This window comes from Ochotona princeps, chromosome 10, assembly GCF_030435755.1.
Source record: "Ochotona princeps isolate mOchPri1 chromosome 10, mOchPri1.hap1, whole genome shotgun sequence".
In the NCBI taxonomy this organism is placed as follows: Eukaryota; Metazoa; Chordata; class Mammalia; order Lagomorpha; family Ochotonidae; genus Ochotona; species Ochotona princeps.
The window spans coordinates 49,984,177-50,005,207 of NC_080841.1; the positions used below are offsets into that span (position 1 = coordinate 49,984,177).

A 21,031-nucleotide genomic window follows, 5' to 3' on the forward strand; every position below is an offset into this window, starting at 1 on the left:
GACTTGCTAGCCAGTAGGGGAGGGGCTCCATTTGAAATGTTTTCTGTCCTACCTGTAACTGTACACTATCCTGCTATCGAACGGGTTTCATGTCCTGGGAGAAAGGCTGGATCCCACTGGGCTGTGCCTTCATCTAAAGAACAACCATTCCTCTCCTGCTCTTCTCGGGATTAAGGCAGAAGAGCCTCCGAACTGTTACACAGGGGCATTAGGCCAACCCCGTGACCTCTAACCTCTCAAGGCTCCCACTGTGTTGGGAGGGAATGACTCCAGCCCGCAGTGTCTCCAGCCCCTGGCCGGTTGCAGACAGGGACCTCCGAGGACCCCTTTTCTGCAGTGACTGTGCCAACTGCAGGCGGCCTCTCCGGTGGCTCTGCAGGTGTCGGGAGCTGGGGGACAATGGCCTATCTGTTGAGTTGGAATCTAAAACTGGAGAAAAGGCAGCTGAAACCTTCACATTCAGATTCTAACAGGTAACAATCACATTTCGAAGAAACGGCTGCTGCCTTTACCAGCTTTGTTTAGTGTTTCAGCACAGCAAGCATGCCCAGGCCCTGGGCAGTGATGCATCAGGCAGCAGGGGCGTGGGGCTCTGGATCCCTGTGCCCTGAGCCAGGTGTCCCTGGAGGCCGGCACCACCCAGGGCCCACATTAGCCCAGTTCTCCCAGGGCCTTCTGCTTGAATCCCTTTTAGAGGAGCACTGATTACTGCTGGCTGTCAGCTGAGAATTCCAAGTCAATGATCATTCTGTCACTTCAGGAACAAATATACATCCCATTTCTGAAAACAAAGGGGATCTAATTGGGGCACAGGCAGCCCTGGCCAGGGCTCAGGCCTCAGTATTCTGAAAGCCAGGGACTCCAGCCCTCAGCACCCTTTCTGTGGTTTCAAGTATGGCAACAGTGGGGCCCACACCCGATGGACAAGGCCTCTCGGGGAGGCACAGGCTGCCATGGGGGGAGCTGGAGGAGGTGGCAGGTGACACCACTCTGGAGGGACCTTGAGACAACCACATGGGTGCTGGGTCACGACCTGGCCGCTGCGCTTCCAGAGCAGCTCCCTGCAGAGGCGCCTCAGCAGAAGAAGGCCTAAGTATTCGGGCCCTTGTCATCCACAGTCCAAAGACCTGGGTGAGCTCCAGACTCCTGGCACAGGCCTGGCCATATGAGGAGTAAAGCAGAGATGAAGGATCTGTTTGTCCCCATAACTTTGTCTTCCAAATAAATAAACCCATAAACCTTTAAAAATAAATAAGTTCTAAAATAAATAAATAAGTTCTAAGTTTCAGCTATAAATGGATTGCCATAGTGCACAATGACGACAATGAACATGAACTATTTTTTAAAAAAATCATCTGCAGAAAGAAAATACTATCCAATTCCACATGCTACTCATAGTCCCTGGATCCAAGTAGCATAAGTTGCCTCATTTTCTTACAGCACTTAACAGATGTAATAATACGCAGCAAAAGCCACCAAATTTCCAGAAATCAGGCTGTGAAGGCAGAGGACCATTAATGGATGTAACGAAAGACGACACATTCTAAAATCTGTTCTAATTAATTAACACCAGTGAGGACAATCTGGCCTGTTACTGCAGCTGTTTGTAGAAAATGGAACATTCTGCCTTTCTAACTGCTGATTTGTCCTAAAAAATAACTCCATTCTATTTTATAAAAGCAAGGTGGCAAGTGGGAAGATAATTGCTAACAAATGGTCCTCCTGTGGACTTTGATGAACAAACCTCTGTGCGTTAGCCAGGAGCGATCTGTGACGGGCCTCGCTAGCCCCACTCCCACCTAGCTGCAGGAAGGGCGGGGTGCTCCCATACCCGGGGAGTGTGGGGGGCTGGGGAAGATTCAGGAACTGCTGTGAAACATTAGGGCGCAGGGGCTCCGGATGCCCAGAGCCATGCTGAGCTGAACACAGGGGCCACAGCCAGGCACCACGCAGAGTGTTGCGGTCTGGGAGAGGAGCCTTTCATCTGCCTTTGTTCTCTGGAGAGACTGAGCAGGGAGACAAGGGTGGGGCCAGGGCAGCAGCGCTGGATGGCTGCTGGGCTCAGGCAGTAAGGTGCTCCTTTCTGTGCTGCCCAATGCCCGGGAGCAGGGCTGCATGTCACCAATGATGCCCACTCACAGGCCCCACTGCCACAGGTAGACTGCAATACCCACCTTGGAAATCCCCACGCTGTACTGGCTTCCAGTGTATTCCTGTTTGCAGCTAGAAAAGGATTTTTTCTTTTAAAGACTCAGGTCAGAGGCCTCACAAAACACGTTACGAGTCTGAAATCATGGATTTTCATTTCAGAACAGAAATGTCGTTAAGACAAAATGTGACATGCCAGGAAAAACACTCCTGATGGCTTTTACAGTGTTAGAAACCAGCTGAGAAACTAGGTTCAATTATGTTCTAGAAGCTGTGCTAGGGACTTAAACACTATCTTAATGCCTGAGTCTCATTTTAGCGGGTCTAGAAAGCAACCAATAAAATGCACACCAATGACAAATTCTCATCGGAACAAGTGCTACGTCAGCCTGGAGTTAAGGACAAGGCAAGTAAAATGCATACTGAAGAGTTCTGGGTTCCCGACAGATCTTTACAATTCAAATTAATTACACAAAAGTCACCAGCAAGCTAGGAAGGCAGATGCCGTTCAACCTAGGTGTAACCAGGTGCAGCTTGAACGTGTGCTGCTCTGTTCTTCACCTTGCAAGCAGGATACTTCCTTCTGCCCACTCCCACGGCCTGTGCCCATGCCTACCTGGGGTCCTGCTGGCTCCCTCCAGGCAGTGGATCACAGAGTAAATCAGCACTCAGCACTGGTTCAAAGGCTTCTTGAGCAAAACTGAACCCAGGGCTGCTCAAACATGGGGGGCCCACAGCTTCTCACGAGCATGGCTCAGCCACACCCAGTGTCCTGCCACCCTCCCAGCCTCCCCTGTTGGAGGACAAGGTCTCTGCCACATCCTATACCAAAAGTCAGTGCCACAGATGCCATGGGGAAGATTTCCTAGGGCCAAGTCCAGGGCTGTGCCCAAACTGGGGTGTCAGTGAGCCTCTGAAGTGGAATCTCCAGCTCTCTGATGAGCTAACACTTAGGCTGAGAGCTGAGGAGGACGGAGCTCTTCCTACAAAATTCCATGACCAAGGACATCCTTGGCAAAGGGGACAGCAGATACTGGAGTCCGGCAGCACAGGGAAGTATGGCATGTTCAAAGTGAGGCTGGCACACTGGACAGCAGGGGGAGGTGGGGACAGCAGCAGATGAGGAGCAGCCAGGACAGTATGAGGCAGTGGGAATAAGCTGCACTTGAAGTGCAGTGGGAAGCTACTGGTAGGTCCAAAGCAGAGGAATGATGTGGTCTGATTACAACTGGAGTCAGATCCAAACAACTGGGCCAAGCAAATGCTCTGTGGTGAGGCCTGCCCACGGGCTGATGCCACCACTCACTGGGGCTGTCCAGCAGGCTAGGAGCCCAGGGCCAAGTCCTGTGCCTGTGATCCACGCTCAAGCAGTCCTTAGCTACCTGCCAGTGACTCCACAGGCTTCTCTAAGATTACTTCTAATATGTGTGCAAAAGCACACGAGACAGAGGAGAAGCCAGTGGCTCTCCACAGCAGCCGCTTCCACGTGCCGTTTCCCTAAGGTTGGCCGCTCAGCAAGCCCTGCTCATCGACCTCTATCAGCTCCACTTCTCTCTGGGAGTCAATTTCCCCCGCTTATAACATGATCGGTAAAAGGTTTTCAACTTTGCAAATCTAAAGAAAGCAAAGCACATATAGGCACACCATCATATCTCCACTTTCACTGGGTGGCCAGGGTTCCCTTGCTGCCAGGTTCCCAGATTAGGAACCCTTGGCCCCAGGGACTCTAGTTTGCATTCTGATGCTAAACTCTATTGATTTCAACCGTAACTGGAACTACCGTTATTTCTCCGTCAGTCTTCTTTCTCAGGGACACTCAGGATATAGTGGCACCACCAATTAAACAGTCATAAGGAAGAAATGAGAATGAGTACTTGGCCTAGCAGGTACGGTGCCCACAGGACACTCTGGAGCATCTGAGTTCCATTCTCAGCTCCAGCTCCCAACTCCAGTTTCCTGCTTGCACACACCTAGGATCTACCTCTCCCTTCTCTTCTCTCTGTCTCTCAAAAGATAAGAAAGGAGAATACAGAACACAAAGCGAAAGAAGAGGAAGACTGATATGATGTTATTGTGTTAACGTAAAGGTATGTGACTTTAAAATTCCTGAAGTGAGCCAAATATCACCCACGCTCAATCCTATCTGTATTCCTGAGGGATAGACACAGACTTCTGTCATCGTGAGAATGTGTAAAGATTACTTAAACTAGCCTTTCTTACATTACAATCCACTTATTTATGGCATTTTTCACAGTGGCAGACAGAATACTATATATTGAGCAATCTTAGGTGGTGCATTAACATAAGTATAATAAAATTTTATATGTATTAAAAACTACTAGCAAATTAAGTGACATCTCCACAAACATCATGGCTTAATAGAAAACTCATAAACAGGAGTGGCTCAGTTTAAAGTGAATTTTAAGAGCATGAGGTAGGAGACCAGGATTGTGCAGGTGGCATGGGAGCAACCAAGCCTGGGAAATAGAAGAGCTCTGTCAGCTGACGTCAGAGCACCCCACTGGAGGACAGAAAGACCAATTCGTTTGCCACTTCCACCACAAGTTTTCTGCATACAGTCTTGCCTGCACAGCTGAGCTTTTTGCACATCTTTTGACATTTTCACATTGTATTCTTGAATGGAATGGAGTTAGGTCACTGTGGAATTTGATCCTGAAAATACCAGATGATTTTTAAGACTTTTTTCCCCCAGTTATTTTAGAATGCTATCAATTGCTTTCTAGATCTACTTACATTTCTCAGGTGGTGTTATTGTAATAGTCTGAGCTGTAAATTCTTCATCAAAATATCTGGTATCTGTTTCAGATGTTACTTGAGGCTTAAAAGGAGGTACAAGCTGTAAGAAAGACGAACATTATTAATCCATTTCAACGTAGAAACATTCATTTTGAGGCTAAAAATCATACAGCAAATCATTACACAAATGATACAAATAACTAAAGGGCTGAGGCACTGCGCAGGACAGATGGGGCGTCTGGCTTCCCAGTCCACAGCCTAAACACGCAGTGGTGGTGCCCTGGATCTATGTAAGATTCAGGAGACTATGCCACACAGAAAAAAGGAGGGCTACAGATGAGGACAGAAAGGAAAACCGTAACATCCATCATGGTTTGTTATCTGCTGATGAACCACAGGGACACATGCAGGTTCTTCCTGATGCAGAACAAGCTGGCCAGCTTCACTGTCCTTCTCTGCACTTGGCTGAGCAGTGACCATTCAAAGCACAAGCTGATGATAGCTCACCCGCAGGTCCCTGCCAGGAACGCTGCCTCCGTTCCTCACAAGGAACTCTGCTTACTTGAAACACGCACCAACGCCACTGGGATGAGGATGCTTGAGGTGACACACACATGATGTTGTCCTTTGCTTTCAAGGGATCCTTAGAAGGGACAGTGACTCCACAAGGGGTCTGAGTCACTGCCTGGGACTGACAGAGCTGGACTCAGTTGTGTTGCACCTGCAGCAGGCCTGGGGTGAAGGTTGGAGATGCCCGAGGCAGGCACCCTGCCAAGGGCTGGGGCATAGATGAGGAGGAGTCACGCACTGTCCCTGAGGGGGGTCCAAGGGGAGGTAAGCTCTGCAGCTTTCTTCGTAACCAATGATGCCCAGTCCTGAGGCCTGCAGTAAGACCACAAGGTCTGCTTGAAAATCATTCAGAGTGGGACAAGCACACCACATGACAATGCAAGTTCTCACAGAGACGGGAAGATGAAAAACACACCGCCAGAAATGGGTATTGTGCAATAATTTCTGCAGCGACAGAAACACACAACTGGCCTTGGATCAACACATTTTCTCACTCTGACACCAGACTTATGTTAAATAACCAGGCAAAAATCTAGACAGAGTGCATTCTAAAGAAATAGGTTGCGCTCAGTTGAAAAGCTAAAGGGCCATATTTTAGTTTCTGGCACACATGACAAAGCATTCTGTGCCTCCAAGATCTCTACTGGTAGGAAGCACTCTGGGGAAAGGACCCAAATCCAGGTTCCAGTGATCAGCTGGGTAGTGTCTACTCCAGCCCAGCCTGACTTCCCTCTCAGCTGCCTTTCATCTCCCACCTGGACCAGCTCCCCTGGGGCAGGGAGGAGCAAGCTGCTGCCACCTAACTGGGCTCAAGCAAGCAGGTCTTCCCTCGCCCATCCCAACAGCAGTGCAGCTCACTCACCCGCACTGTGCGTGCTCTCTCACACATATGCGCACACACACACACACACACACACACACAGATGTCAGGGATCATGAACACCGGAGAATTTGTAGTGTTTTTGTTTTGTTTTGTTTTGTTTTTAGAAAGCCCATACCCAGCAGGTGACTGGGAAAGTGAGTTTCTGGTTGATTTTCCTTCTGACTCACCACTCTACAGATGTTCACCAAACAGATCTTCTTCATCCATTCAATCCAAAGTTAACCACAAGAAATTCTTTTAGGGCCCGGTGGCGTGGCCTAGTGGCTAAAGTCCTCGCCTTGAACGCACCGGGATCCCATATGGGCGCCGGTTCTAATCCACTTCCCATCCAGCTCCCAGCTTGTGGCCTGGGAAAGCAGTCAAGGATGGCCCAATGCTTTGGGACCCTGCACCCGCATGGGAGACCTGGAAGAGGTTCCTGGATCCCGGCTTCGGATCGGCGCACACCGGCCCGTTGCGGCTCACTTGGGGAGTGAAACATCGGACGGAAGATCTTCCTCTCTGTCTCTCCTCCTTTCTGTATATCTGACTTTGTAATAAAATAAATAAATCTTTAAAAAAAAAAAAAAAAGAAATTCTTTTAACCTAAATGGATTTCTCGTGGGCTACTTTTTGGAGGCCAAAATCTAAAGCTGCCTTCAAGTTGAAGAAAAGCTGAGATAAGACAGATAGAATGGTCACCACTAACTTAAAAAAAAATGAAGTACACCCTAAAGTGGGTTTTAAGCTCTCACAGAGAGCTTAAAATGTCACGCTGTTACTAAGGATGCTTCGATCATGCTGATCAAAAGGCTGCTCACTGTGTCACTGTGCATCTTCACGCTGGTTTGGCTTTCTATTCAACATCTCAATCACAAGCGGTCTGAGTCACAGCACACGGACGACATAGATTTTTGTTGTTGTCATTACACAGCCCCTTAAGTAAAACATGAAGCTACAAGACAGTGAGGACTTGGAAAGGTTTCATGGAGATGTGGTTAGTCTATTCTGTTTCACAGACCCAGACTATACAATTTAATGTTGTAACATACATGGCACCATGAAACTGTCACCACAATCAACACAGTGGAGACAGACACCACTTGCACCTGCTTCCTTGGGCACCTGGGAAATCTATCCTCTCTTCATGAGCTTTCTGCCATATATTTGTATTTTATAAATTTTATATAAACCACATGATGTAGTTTCTGGAATCTTTCACTGAACATTACTCTGGTATTCTTCCATGCTATCACAAGTATTAAGGGCTGATCCATTTTATTGTTGGCAACGTTCTACTGCATTAATGTGCAACATTATATATCCATTTCATTTGTCAATGCAAGCTGGGTTGCTTCTAGTTTGGAGTTATCACAAATATGTCTGCTAGGGCATTTTTGTGTTCAAGCCTTTATATAGATTTAAGACTTATTTTATTTTACACAAATAGTTAGATAGCAGAATAACTACCCTTGGTGTACATCGGACTTTTCAAGAAGCTGTCAAAATATATTTCACGCGGGTGCAGTGTCCCAATGCATTGGGCCATCCTCAACTGCTTTCCCAGGCCACAAGCAGGGAGCTGGATGGGAAGTGGAGCTGCTGGGATCAGAACCGGTGCCCATATGGGATCCCGGGGCTTTCAAGGCGAGGACTTCAGCCGCTAGGCCACACCGCCGGGCCCGTGTGCATCTATTTTTAAACTCGTCTTTATCAGGATTTTATCTCCATTTTCTTTTTCTGTAAAGATTTATATTTTTATTGGAAAGGCAGATATACAGACAGGAAGATCCAATGGTTCACTCCCCAAGCAGCTGCAATGGCTGGAGCTGAGCCAATCTAGAGCCAGGAGCCTCTTCCAGGTCTCCAACATAGGTGCAGGGTCCCAAAGCTTCGGGCTGTCCTCGACTGCCTTCCCAGGCCACAAGCAGGGAACTGGATGGGAAGTGGGGCTGCCGGGATTAGAATCGGTGCCCATATGGGATCCTGGGCTTGCAAGGCAAGGACTTTAACCACTAAGCTATCACGCTGGGCCCCTCCATTTTCAATATAAAGGTTTTTCATTTCTTTGATTAGAACTGAAACTACTGGGGCTGGGGTACAGGAGATGAAGCCACTGTTTGCAACAATGGAATTTCATGTCACAATGCCAGAGCCCAGCTCCCATTCTCTGCCTATTAATGTGCCTGGGAAGGCAACAGGTGATGACTGCCCAGCTAACTGAGTCCGAATTCTCAGCTTCGAGATTAAGCCTGGCCCAGCTCTGGCTGTTGTAATCATTTGGGGTGTGAATCAGTAGATGAAGACCACCCTCTCTCTCTCTTTCCCTCTTCCCTCCCTCTCACTTTGCTTCAATTTTCTTTCTCCCAGCCATTCTGCATTTCCAACAACAAACAAGTCATCGTTTAAAGTATGAGAACTTCATGTATTTATTGCTAATGGTAATGGTATTTTGAAGTTGTTCTGTCTTTTGCAAACTTCCATGTATTTTTTCAAGAGATTTATTTACTTGAAAGACAATTATAGAGAGGGACAGGGAGAGACTCAGAGATCTTCCATCTGCTGGTTCACTCCCCAAATGGCCATAAAGGTTGGAGTTGGGCTCATCCAAAGCTTCTTCCAGATTGCCAACGTAGGTATAAGGCCCCAAACACTTGAACTGGTTCCCAGATGCAAGAGGGAGCTTGGTTGGAAGTGGAACAGCCAGGACTCAATACCAGTGCCAATATGGGATGCTGGCACTGTGAGTGGTAGCTTTACCCACTATACCACACATCAGCCCCTTGTGTACTTATTTTGTATAAAGCAACCCAAGTTTTAAACCTTTTATAGATCCTTATCAGGTTCTCTACAAAGTCATGTTGCCTATGAATAAAGACAGATTTATTTCTTCCTTTCTAATCCACACACATCTTATTTTCTTGTCTTATTCTACCAGTCAAAAGTCTCAATATGAAGTTAATAGGGACATATTTGCCTAATGGAAGTATCCAATCTTTTGCTGTTAGGATAGTAACCAAATATTTTTTCACAGATGTTCATAGATTGGCAGACAAATTTCCCAAAACCTAATGTACTAAGAACATGCTAATTTTTGCTTAAAGTCAGAAATAGGTGATGGATTTTCTAGAAAGAGAAAACTTCAGAAACTCCTTCCTTAGTCTGGGAATTTAGTGAATTACACTGGCCCACTTCTGATTGGTACACCAAGCTTCTACTCCTAGAAGTCCCACTGGTAATGAAGAGCTATTCTTTGTTACTAAATTTGATAATCTTGTGCTCCTAGAAGAAAACCTTGGTTGGTTGGTGTTATCTCCATATGTATTGGTAGATTTAACTTGCTAAAATTACACGAAAACTTCTGCATATACGTTAATTAAGGAGACTGGTATACAGTTTTAACATCTTTATCTACCTATGCCTTGTTTGTTTGTCCTGATCTTGCTTTTCTTACTTCTGGTTATACTAGACTTAGTTTGTTCTTTTTTTTTTTTTTTTTCATAGCTTCCTAAGACAGGAACTAAAGTCACTGATACTAGTCACATCCGTCTTCTTTCCCAGTTCAGGCATCTGACACCATAAAACACCCCTGAAGTACTTCTCAGGCTGTATCTTACAGTTAAGCTTTTATTTCTAGCCTGTTCAAAGCAATTTTTCTTTTGATTCCTTCTGACCCACAGATTATTTATAACTATACTTAGCTGCCAAATACTTGAAAATTTTCCACTTATCTATTTTAGCTTTTACTTTCGTTTCTTAACATGCTTTAAATTTCTTGAGTTCTTTAAAACTTATAATCATTTTGCTCAAATTCTGCTACAATGTAACAAGTCTTCTGTGGAATAATGAAAAGAATGAGTTTTCTGCCACTGAAGGGAGTATTCTGTATGTCAGATCAAGTTGGCTGAAAGTATTGTTCGAGATTCTCTTGTCCCATCAACTACTTGAAGATGAGCACTGAAATATTTAACTGTAACTATGGATTTGTATATTTTTCTTTATAATCTACTGCGTTTTGCATCATATATTTTGAAGTACGTAAAACTCACTGCCAGCTTCTTTATGAAAGACCCTCTCTACCTCCTTATTCAAGTAATAGCTTTGGCTTTGTAATCTAGCTCATATGATAATTATCCAGCCATTTCTTCCCAAAACATTCCTGAATAAATGAATACAATATAAAATTTGATTTAGAAATGATACAGTATGTATTAGGTAAGAAGTATTTAACTACAAACCTCAGCTTTTGTGTGCTTACTAATGAATAGCATCATTAACTATAAACTTACTTTCCTGGAAAAAAAAAAAGCCTTAAACTGAGAAGCATCTTTTTTTTTTTTTTTTTGAAAACTAGTTATGTTTTCAAAAAATGCAGTTCTCAACAATTCAAACAGGAAAGCCAAGGTTGTGGGTTCAAGTCATCATTTTAGTTTACTACAAACGCATGTTTAGAGCTGGGTTCCATGTGCCACCTCAACAGCAATGTCAAGGCAGCAAATCTGCATTCAATTCTCTCCACACTAATCCTCTACCAAACTGCCAATGTTACCAAATCACTTCCACCATGTTTCTAAAATAAATAGTGTGTGCTTCTTTATATAGTGTAAATCAAAGAAATTTGTAAAACAAATTTTCTAAAATGTGTTGGAATTTTGGGAGGCAGGTACTTAGCAGAACAGTCAGGACTTGTGTACCTCACATCTGAGAACCTGGGTTCAATACCCATCGTGGGCGCCAGACTGCAGATCTCCACTACTGCAGATCCTGGCAAGAGGCTGTGACGGCTCTGGGAGCGGTGTGCAAGCCACCGCTTGAGAGACTGGGGGAAGGGAGAGGAGGCAGAGGTGGCAAGGGAGAGTGAAGGGGAAAGGAGACTCTCACCTACTGAGGGGAGTGGAGGGAAAGAGGGGTGAGAGAAACAGCGAGTCCCTTGATACTTCCATAAGGCTGTGGTGGCAGTCGGAGAGTTAGGACCACCATGCTAGGGTTAATCTCCCCAGATCCTGAACAACTGCATGCTTGAAGCTGGCAGGCATTCAGTCGGTCTTCTATTTCCAATTGACACAGGAGATGCTAATATGATGGAACTATTTTAGACATGTAGCTACAAAAAAGAACAATTAGCACGTTTCCAGGGCCAGCACTGTGGTGCAGTGGGTTAACCCTTGTCTTGTGACGGCAGCATCCCACATCAGAATGCCAGCTGAAGTCCTACCTGTACCACTTCTGACTCAGCTCCCTACTAAATATCTAGAAGGGTCTAGGATGATTATGGCCAAAGTTCTTGGCAGGAATACCACCCACACGGTAGATAAGGATGGAGTTTTGGCTCTTGGCTTTGGCCTGTCCTGGCACAGCCCTGTCCAGACACGCATTTGGGATGTGAACAAGAACACAAAAAGATAGTTCTGACTCTACTCCCTCCCCTTTCCCTCTTTGTAACTCCATTTTTCAAATAAATGAATCTTTTAAAAAAAATACCGTAAGGAATATAACTAAAGATAAGTTTATTTTTAAAAGAAAAATAAAAGCGGGGAGGGGGGAGGCTGGTGTTGTGGTGTAGTAGGCTACTCTGCCACCTGTGATGCTGGCACCCCAAGGAGGCACTACTTCATGTTCCAGCTAATCTGCCTCCCATCCAGGTCTCTGCTAATGGCCTGCGAAAGTGGTGGGAAATGGCCCAAGCACCTCATGCGGAATACCCAGAGGCAGCTCCTGGCTTCAGTCTGGACGATCCCTGGCCATCTGGGGAGTGAGCCAATGAATGAAATATTGCTCTTTCTCTCTGTCCCTCTCGAATTCTGCCCTTCAAATAAATGAATGAATGCTTTTTTTTTTTACAAGAAAGATGAAAAGAAGAAAGCATCATATTCCCTATTACCAATAATGAAATAACAGAAATGAGGTTATAGGTATTACTTCCTCATAGATCATGTATTACAGGATATCATAACTTCCTTTGGGAGTTAATAAAAAGAAAAGTACTTGACATAAAACAAATCCTACATAAGCATTCTAATAGATATTTCAAAAAACATGAAAAATTTGGATAGGCTGAAAATGAAACAAAACTATTTCATAAAATTCCAAGAAAATTACTTAATTACAAAAAAATTCATAGTAATAATTTTATACATTTATCAAAAATCGTATCAACATATTACCAATATCTGGGCTCGGCGGCGTGGCCTAGTGGCTAAGGTCCTCGCCTTGATCCCATATGGCCGCTGGTTCTAATCCCGGCGCTCCACTTCCTCTCTGTCTCTCCTCCTCTCAGTATATCTGACTTTGTAATAAAAATAAAATAAATCTTTAAAAAAAAGAAAAATATATTACCAATATCTGAATTTTTAAAAGATGGAATGAATCCCGTTCCAGAATTTAAGCATATATTATAGCATAAAAACAAATAAGATATAAAAAAATAAAAATACATATAATTACTGGTACCTATCTTGTGAGCAAAAAGTTGTAAAAATAACAAGTCTCAAACCAATAAATTTATGATGTGGCTAAAATATTAACATTAAATGTCTTTAAATTCTTTGATCATTTTGAACATGATTTCAGGAGTTACTTGGTAAACCAAAATTATAAATAAAATATTAGGATAAGAATTTTACTAGAACATCAGTTAAAATAGAAAATATCATTTTATTGCTCAATATTATTCAGAACGATTTTTTCCTATACAACCATTTTAGCAGAGAAGCTACTATATATAGTACATATATATATAAAATGCCATATATATGTGTGTGTGTATACATATATATATGCCTTAAAGATATCCTACCTTTTTATCATATACATCTTGCCAGTTTACTCCAGAAAAGAAACTGTGTCTCATAATTTCTTTCGCATCATCTGGTCCTCCACCAAGGCTAAGAGGATAGAAATAAAATCAAATTAGTATAAAACATTTACATGAACCCAACACAGAAAAAATTTTTTCAAAAGTGCAAAATTATGAACAAACAGTTCTTTGGATAAATAACCATAAAAGCAATAAGCTCTGACTGTAGGATCCAACTTCCCTAACATGCTATTTGTAAGAACTTCGCCACAGACAAGCATTTGCAAGAGAACTGAAGCACTGCAGACAGACCCGGGCAGGCAGTGAACTACCTCTGGTACTGATACGAGGTGTGACAGTGAACAAGTGGTTTAACCTCAATGTTATTATCTATAGAGTGGAGATAACAATATCTGTATAGTGAGTACCAAGGAGTTAGAAGGAACACAGGTAAGCACCTAACACAACAAATGGTCATTTCCCTGTCAATTATGTAAACTGAATTCCTTTTTGAATGACTCAAGTCAAAATGTATTCTTGTGAACACAAATCTGAAATAACCAAATGTCTGGTTATAAAAAGAGTTTATGGAACACTGCTATAGACAGAAACTCAGACTACTTTCATATCACAAATGAATTCCACAGAAACAGTATTACTAATCTATTGAACATTACGTCATTGTAATGTAATATGCAATATGAATTTAAAAATTTAAAAACACCTTACTTCCTTTTTAAAAATATTAATTATCCAGTATTTGACCTCACAAATACATAAAAAGAAATTCAAATGTTTCCTGACAGCCTTAGTTAAACAGTACACATCAGACATTAAAAATGACACAAGAGGAGAAAAGGAAAAAAAAGAAAATATGGAAAGAAAAAGGGAGAGTAAAGAAAACCTGTTTAAGTCATTTAATGATAAAAGAACATTAAATACAAAATTTGCAAAGATAATAAAGTATACAATTCTTTTATTGCAAGCTGGCCAACTAATTTTCACAGAAAACTTGTAAATTTTGACTGAAGTCCAAAGCCACCTATGAATGCAGTGACTTCCAATTAGCTCTGATGTGAATATCAGCTGATTGTTTCCTTAACACTAATGCTTAGAGAGGCACGTCACAACTTCCCTTATTTTTCAGGCTTTGCTTCTTTCTGAATGGTTAACAATTCGGCGATATTAGGAGGTGACTGCGGTGGCACTTGGGATGCCCACATCCCATCTGAGCGCACCAGTTTAAATCTTGGCTACTCTGCCCAGCCCCATGCTCGTGCGTCTGGCGAGGTGGCAGCTGAGGGCCAGCAGTTGGGCCCCTGCTCTCCCATGGCAAGCCTGAGGGAGTTTTAGGCTGCTGGCCTCAGCCAAGCGTAGCCCTGGATATTTTGAGCATTTGGTGAGTGACAAGCAGACGAAAGATATCTCTCTCCTGTTATTTTACCTTTCAAATGAACAAATTAATTAATAAATAAATGTTTTTAAATCCTTTTGGAAGATTGGAGAATATCCCACTCTTTTTTTTTCATTATTTACAGCATAATATACGAAGACACAAGACATTTTTACTTTTTAAAGATTTATTTTATTTTTATTGGAAAGTCAGAAATACAATACAGAGAGGAGGAGAGATAGAGAGGAAGATCTTCTGTCCGCTGATTTCACTCCCCAAGTGACTGCAACAGCAAGAGCTGAGCCAATCCGAAGCCAGGAGCCAAGAGCCTCTTCCAGGCCTCCCACAGGTGCAGGGTCCCAAGGCTTTTGGCTGTCATTGATTGAATTCCAGGCCACAAGCAGAGAGCTGGATGGGAAGCAGGGCCTTGGGGATTAGAACCGACACCCATATGGGATCCTAGCTCATGCAAGGTGAGGACTTTAGTCACTAGGCTACCACGCTGGGCTCACAAGACACTTTTAAACTTAACCTACAATGTTAACATTTCTCTACTACTTTCTCAAGTCTAAACAACCAAAAAAATAATAAATCAAACCCTAACTTACAGCACTGGTCAGTTTTGGTGCTATAAATACTTCTACCCTGGTCAATTTCAAGCTACCAATGTGATATCACTCAACATGGAGGTAAAAGAGATGTACAATAAACCACTGTATGTACTTTCCATACAGATACAGCAGATATAACTTCATAAGGATTTAATGTAACAAAATGCAGAATTTAATGTAACAAAATGCAGAATGACAAAAAGTTTGAGTATTTATTAGCCTTTGATTTTTGCTGATTTTATGTAAGTTTGTTATTTTCAATAACTATTCTATTACACATCCAGCTCACAACATATCTGAAAATTCAATAGCTGTTTTTCATGAGCCAGAACATATCAACTCTAACCCCACCACGTAAGACAATCCTGTAAACAGGTCACAGAAAAATGTAATCCGCAACTTGAATGAGTTTTGGTTGTCATGGATAAGAAACATACAACTGGAAAGCACCTTGGATCCTCTGAAACATGGTCAGAATGGAAAATGAAACAGTCAGCTGGTGCCCGAATGCCTTAGGGGATTCCCACAGAATGGGCGAATTCTCTAAATGAACCACATCCTAGAAATGGGACTTTGGACCGATCAGATCATAATACCCATGTTCACATCTAGGGTCTTCAGAGCCCAAAAACTGTGCAGTTAGTTAGTTCTTAGCATACCAGTCCCTTTCTACTCTTTTTCATTCTATTTTAATTTGAACTCGTCTCTACTCCAGGAGAAGGCAAACATTTCCGAGGGCAGAAATCAGAACTGGATTGTCCAAAAGCATTCTGTGCTTGTGCTGGAGGATCTGAAAAGCAGAAGCACTAACACAAACTTCTGAAAATAATTTAATATTCAACAATCTGCATCAAAGTAGTCTGCATGAGAAAGATCAAAACACCAGCGTATTTCCCGACACTCCTGCTAGAGGTCATTTTAATACTGTTTTCAGCTGACGTGTACTTGAGACAGCACATCTGGGAGGAGCTGGGGAGGAGAATCGTCATCATTCTGCCAAGAGGTTTTAATCCAACTTCAGCAATTCTTTTTTGTGTAACACCTCAGTTTTTTAGCAATAGCTTGGCTTTGGACACAGCCAGCATTTATTCTATATTTACCAAGCACATATAAAACTAAAACATCGGCCATGAATATTATGCAAAGTCTAAGAATACAACCTTACCCTGCCATTTCAGAAGCTGGGAGATTCTTCAACACAAGGCTTTCTCAAAGTGTGAAAGTGTCAAAAAATTTCTATGTCAGTAACTCCCTAATATACAATTTGAGACTTCAAAATAATATCAAAATATGCTTTGAACTGATACATTTGTGCTTCAGAATATTAAACTCCAATATCAGAATGCCAAATTAAACCCTTCCCTGTACGGATTCCTCACTATTGGAAACGCCAGAGAAATCACATTTTCCTGCTGTACTGAACGCGACACATGATTGGGTTTTGGGTTTTGATCACACAGTAATCAGGATTAAGAAATCAAGCAGATTGACCCCTGGTCCTTAGGAGAAATGACAAGTACTCCAGTACAGCACCAGAAGAATGCAGGCAGCATCTGGCTGAGCAGGAGAAATAACGGCATATCAGAATGCTATCTTGGAGTATGCTTCCCAAGACTTTCCAGAGTCCTTTGTTGGCTTTCTTCTGTTTTTCTACCACAAATTTTAATCTTTCCCGGGATTGTGTCCTGGGCCCTCTTCTTTTCACACTTTACGTTTTCTAACACTTTTCTTTGCTGTAACTATTTCCTAGATTCTACTACTGTACGTCTAAAGCATTGGATAATTTTCAGCTGCTTGCATGATTTTCCATCTAGGTTTACTACAAAAGGCCTCAGATTTGACACACCCAAAGTTAGTATCAACGTTTACTCCTGGAAGCCTCTACCTTTGCTTGTATTCCTATTAAGAGCAACCAGTTTCCTAGTCACTTTAGTTGGAAACTTCAGCAGCACCCCTACCTCCACCCCTCAGTCACCTGTATTCATACAACTCTTTGTATAGGTTTTTCATCACTGCTTTTGGAATGACTCCATCTACTAAATGGACAATCTAGTATTACTAACTACTGGGACTGCCTATCCCATGAAAAGGTCACCAAAATTACCTTTTTTTAACAACACAATCTAAATGTAGCATTCCTTATTTTAGGTACTTGCAGATTTTTATCCCCTTCTGAATAAATATTAGATGTTTTCTAAGAAATACAGGGTCTTAACAATCCAACATATTAGCTTTTACTCCCAACATTACCCAACCCATATTCTATACAACAGGCAATCAACTTCTCAAATGCCATGTTTATTTGTAATCCTAGCTAAATGTAAATTATAACCTAGATAAATGTAAATTTATCTTCTTGAATGCCACTGCAAGCCTCAGTTCCTTCACAAGCCAGTTAAGTCCCCCGATCCCTAGAGAGAGTCCACACTTTCACTGCAATTTGTATGTAATTTAATGTGAACAACCGGGAACATGTTTTGTGCCCCACTTTCTTCTACAAATATCTACAACAGAGACTTGTTCATCCTGCTCATTCTTGCAGTCCCAGTACTTCAATACAGTAGTTGAAGGGGATGGTACATCTATTACCATAGAAAACATTAAATAAGAGTAAACACTATGTCTTCTCTTGAATAATACCATCTTTGGGCAGGGAAATAGTTGGAGCTATGTGACACACCAAGCCATTAAAAACTTAGAAATTTACTTCACATCCATTCATAGTTCTTCTCCATTTACTATATGTTGTCCATGAGACGGAGGAATTGCTGACAAATAAAAAATGGCTGAGATACAAGGCATGAAAATCATAAGCACAATTTCCCCCTAGTAAGTCACTGAGAGAGAGGCTTAGGAAAGAGTGATCAAAGCTACAGGAAAAATCAGGAAGAAAAATGCCCTGCCCTTGAAATCAAGCCAAACCTTTGATCTCAAAATCAAATAGATAAAACAGAGATCTTTGCTGAGATTAAACTACACATTAACATGTGCTGCTCATGACACAGTGGTAAAAGAACCATAATAAATAACTTTAAAAAATCTGAACAGAGAAACTGATGCAATACAAAAAAAAATCCATAAGAACACCAAATAGGAACCAGGAAACTTGATTTCTCTGCTTGTTCTGCATCAGTTTCCTGTGAGACTTTGACTAGATCACTGAACCCTGTTGTAGACCTGTATTCTCCCTCCAACCAAGTGGAAATGAAAATAATATCTAGCCTATAAATCAAGAAAAAGCAAAGGAAATGATAGATGTTAAAGTACTCTAAAAATGAAAAACAAATATTTTACAAATGCACATATCAATCAGTTAGTAGGAACATAAAGTACATTTCCAAAACAAGAAGATGGTCATCTTTTTTATCATGTTTGCTTGTATTTGCAGAAGGCCGAATCACATCATTTACAAATTCAAATTTGAAACACTGAATTAAAACCATCTCTAACGTTGCCACAGCACAAATTTTTTAGTATTCACTCATACCTTCATGCATTAATTGGTTGTGTCAATAAACAGAAATTATTGACACCAATCTCAAGCAACATACTGTAACAAAACATGTGGGGTGTGGAACAGTCAATGCTATATGAAATCATCCAACCTCCTAGATGTTTAAGAACTAATAGACTTTCAGAGAAATGTTGGTATGTATTAACCCCTGGATGGTAGCATGGATACACACATACATATGGATGAGCACATACATTAAGGAACATGGAAAGTTACTTTTTTTCATATACTACTTATTTCATATGTTACTTGTACTTATGTTTTTTTCATATATTACTTCTCATACTACATAGTATGACCACATGAATATGAACTAAGAATACTGCAGTTAATTCAGCAAAGCAGCCAGTGCTATATTATTCTTTGGATTTTAGCCATAGCTGCAAAAACACATACAAAATGTATAAAAAGTTTTTTTTTTTTCCCCTTGGCCATCAATCCTTTCAGTCATGCAAGGGAAAGAATATTTTTAAAGGGAAAACAAGGTAGTTAAGTTTGTTAATATAGCTTGGATGTGGGAAGAAAGTTTAGAAACAGGCCTATTTGCATAATGTAAATCATCAGAAATATAAAAGCTGGGAAAACAAAAGAAAGAAAAGGAAGCCTCATATCCCAACAGTATCAAGCAATAAAGTCATGAAGAAACTGTTCACCCATAACATGGTTAATAAGGCTCTCAAAAATCCATATTTGGTAAATCTGCATAAAATTTCCAAGTTAAGAGTTGAGGAAAATTTTTAAATGTTCTATATTATGCAGTTAAAAATAAGTCAGTGTCTCAGTTGGAAGATGTCTGCACCAAATACATTGCTTCTTGGAGTTAGTTATACTTGAATTAATTTCCATATCACAATTGCTAACTACATTCATCAGTAACTCACTGAGAATTGTTTGAGGCTTACCGTTTATTTGGATCCTTTATCAAGAGCCCTGAAAGCAATGATTTTGCATCTGAAGAGAGTGTTCGAGGAAATTTAATGTCTTCCATCAGTATCAGTTCAAAAAGTTTCTCATGATCCTGGTTGTAGAAAGGTAACCTCCCACACATCATTTCATACATGACAACCCCCAGGCCCCACCAGTCTACTGCTCGGCCATAGTCATTATCTTCTAACACCTAAAAATAAAACCAGTAAAAAGATTCATCATTATACAATAACTACACATTAACTTTTTAAGCATAATACATTGCATATACAGGAGGTTTACACAAAAATGAGCATGAAGGTTGAAAGCCCAAAACGTCTCTTGATTTCTTGAGATTTAATCTATTAAGTTTCCTGTACAAATCACAAATCTATTCATTCTGAAGGGCAAAGGTCATACCAAAGAAAGTAATAAATCCTAAGCTGGGGGAAAAAAAAGCAGGGGTCAAATGAGACACGTAGCTTGCATATTTATATATTTTCTGTTAGGCCTACTTAATGTTTCTTGATAGTGCCACTAATATGAGTTTTAAATAACAATGGTTGCTAAGCTGTGCTGATTTCAGAGTAAATCATGTGCCATAGGCATTTCTGCATTAAGAAGACCAAAAGGGACACACAAAAACTGAGAAATACAATTTTACGATTGAAAGATAAAAGTAAACAAACTTAGAGAACGAGTAATGACAGCATTAAAATTTAATGTATTTCAATTCCTTTTCAGAACTATCTAATCAACAAAGTATATACAAAGGTTATTAGGGTTATAATATATTTCAGTATCCAAAACTTTACTACTTCCCAACAAAAACTTCTGTCAAACACAACAAAAACCACGGAGTGCTCTATGTCCTTAAATTTCTTCCCTCAAACACATTGCAAAGTGCATGCATCTCAAGAAAAGACTGGCAGGCATCAGTTTCACTATATTGGAGTGACCTGTTCAAACTGATATGTGATAATTTACCATTTCTCCCAAGAAAAACTTAGTTTCACCTTTTTTCCCACTTGCTTTTATCCCATGAAACACTCCTCATCCACATACAGCTTTCAGTAGTTATGTATACATAAGTATACATAAATATTGTGTTTTTTTAAAAAAACTTACTTATGTAAGAGAAATTTTGATAAGAGCAGAATAGAACTGAATTCATGTTTCATTTTTTTCTTTTTAATGAGGTTCTTTGTTGAAGAGTATGCCTATGTGACTTTTATTTAAAATTCACCAAAAAATTCATATACTTGCAGATATTTGTGATTCACATTATGATTATCTATAAACACTATGAAAGGTACTTTGGTAGAAAGAATATTTAAAATGCCAGTGACAGAATTTGAAGAAAAGCTGTTATTTAAAGTATTTTGGAATATAAGGAAAAGCTTTATAACTTTATAACTGACAACTGCATGACTGACAAAAACAAGGAATTCTACTACTAAGAGATGAACTTCCT

General features: G+C 41.2%; 1 protein-coding gene across 3 annotated transcripts in view; it reads right to left on the bottom strand.

Moving 5' to 3' along the window:
• AKT3 (AKT serine/threonine kinase 3) overlaps positions 1 to 21,031 on the bottom strand; it is a 261,075-nt gene that overhangs the window by 3,893 nt on the left and 236,151 nt on the right. For all 3 annotated transcript variants that reach the window (XM_058669410.1, XM_058669411.1, XM_058669412.1), the window contains exons 11-13: positions 19,554 to 19,768; positions 13,134 to 13,221; positions 4,903 to 5,005 (exon numbers count right to left, since the gene is read on the bottom strand). In XM_058669410.1, coding sequence (XP_058525393.1) covers positions 4,903 to 5,005; positions 13,134 to 13,221; positions 19,554 to 19,768 — 406 coding nt within the window. The remainder of the gene's footprint in view (positions 1 to 4,902; positions 5,006 to 13,133; positions 13,222 to 19,553; positions 19,769 to 21,031) is intronic.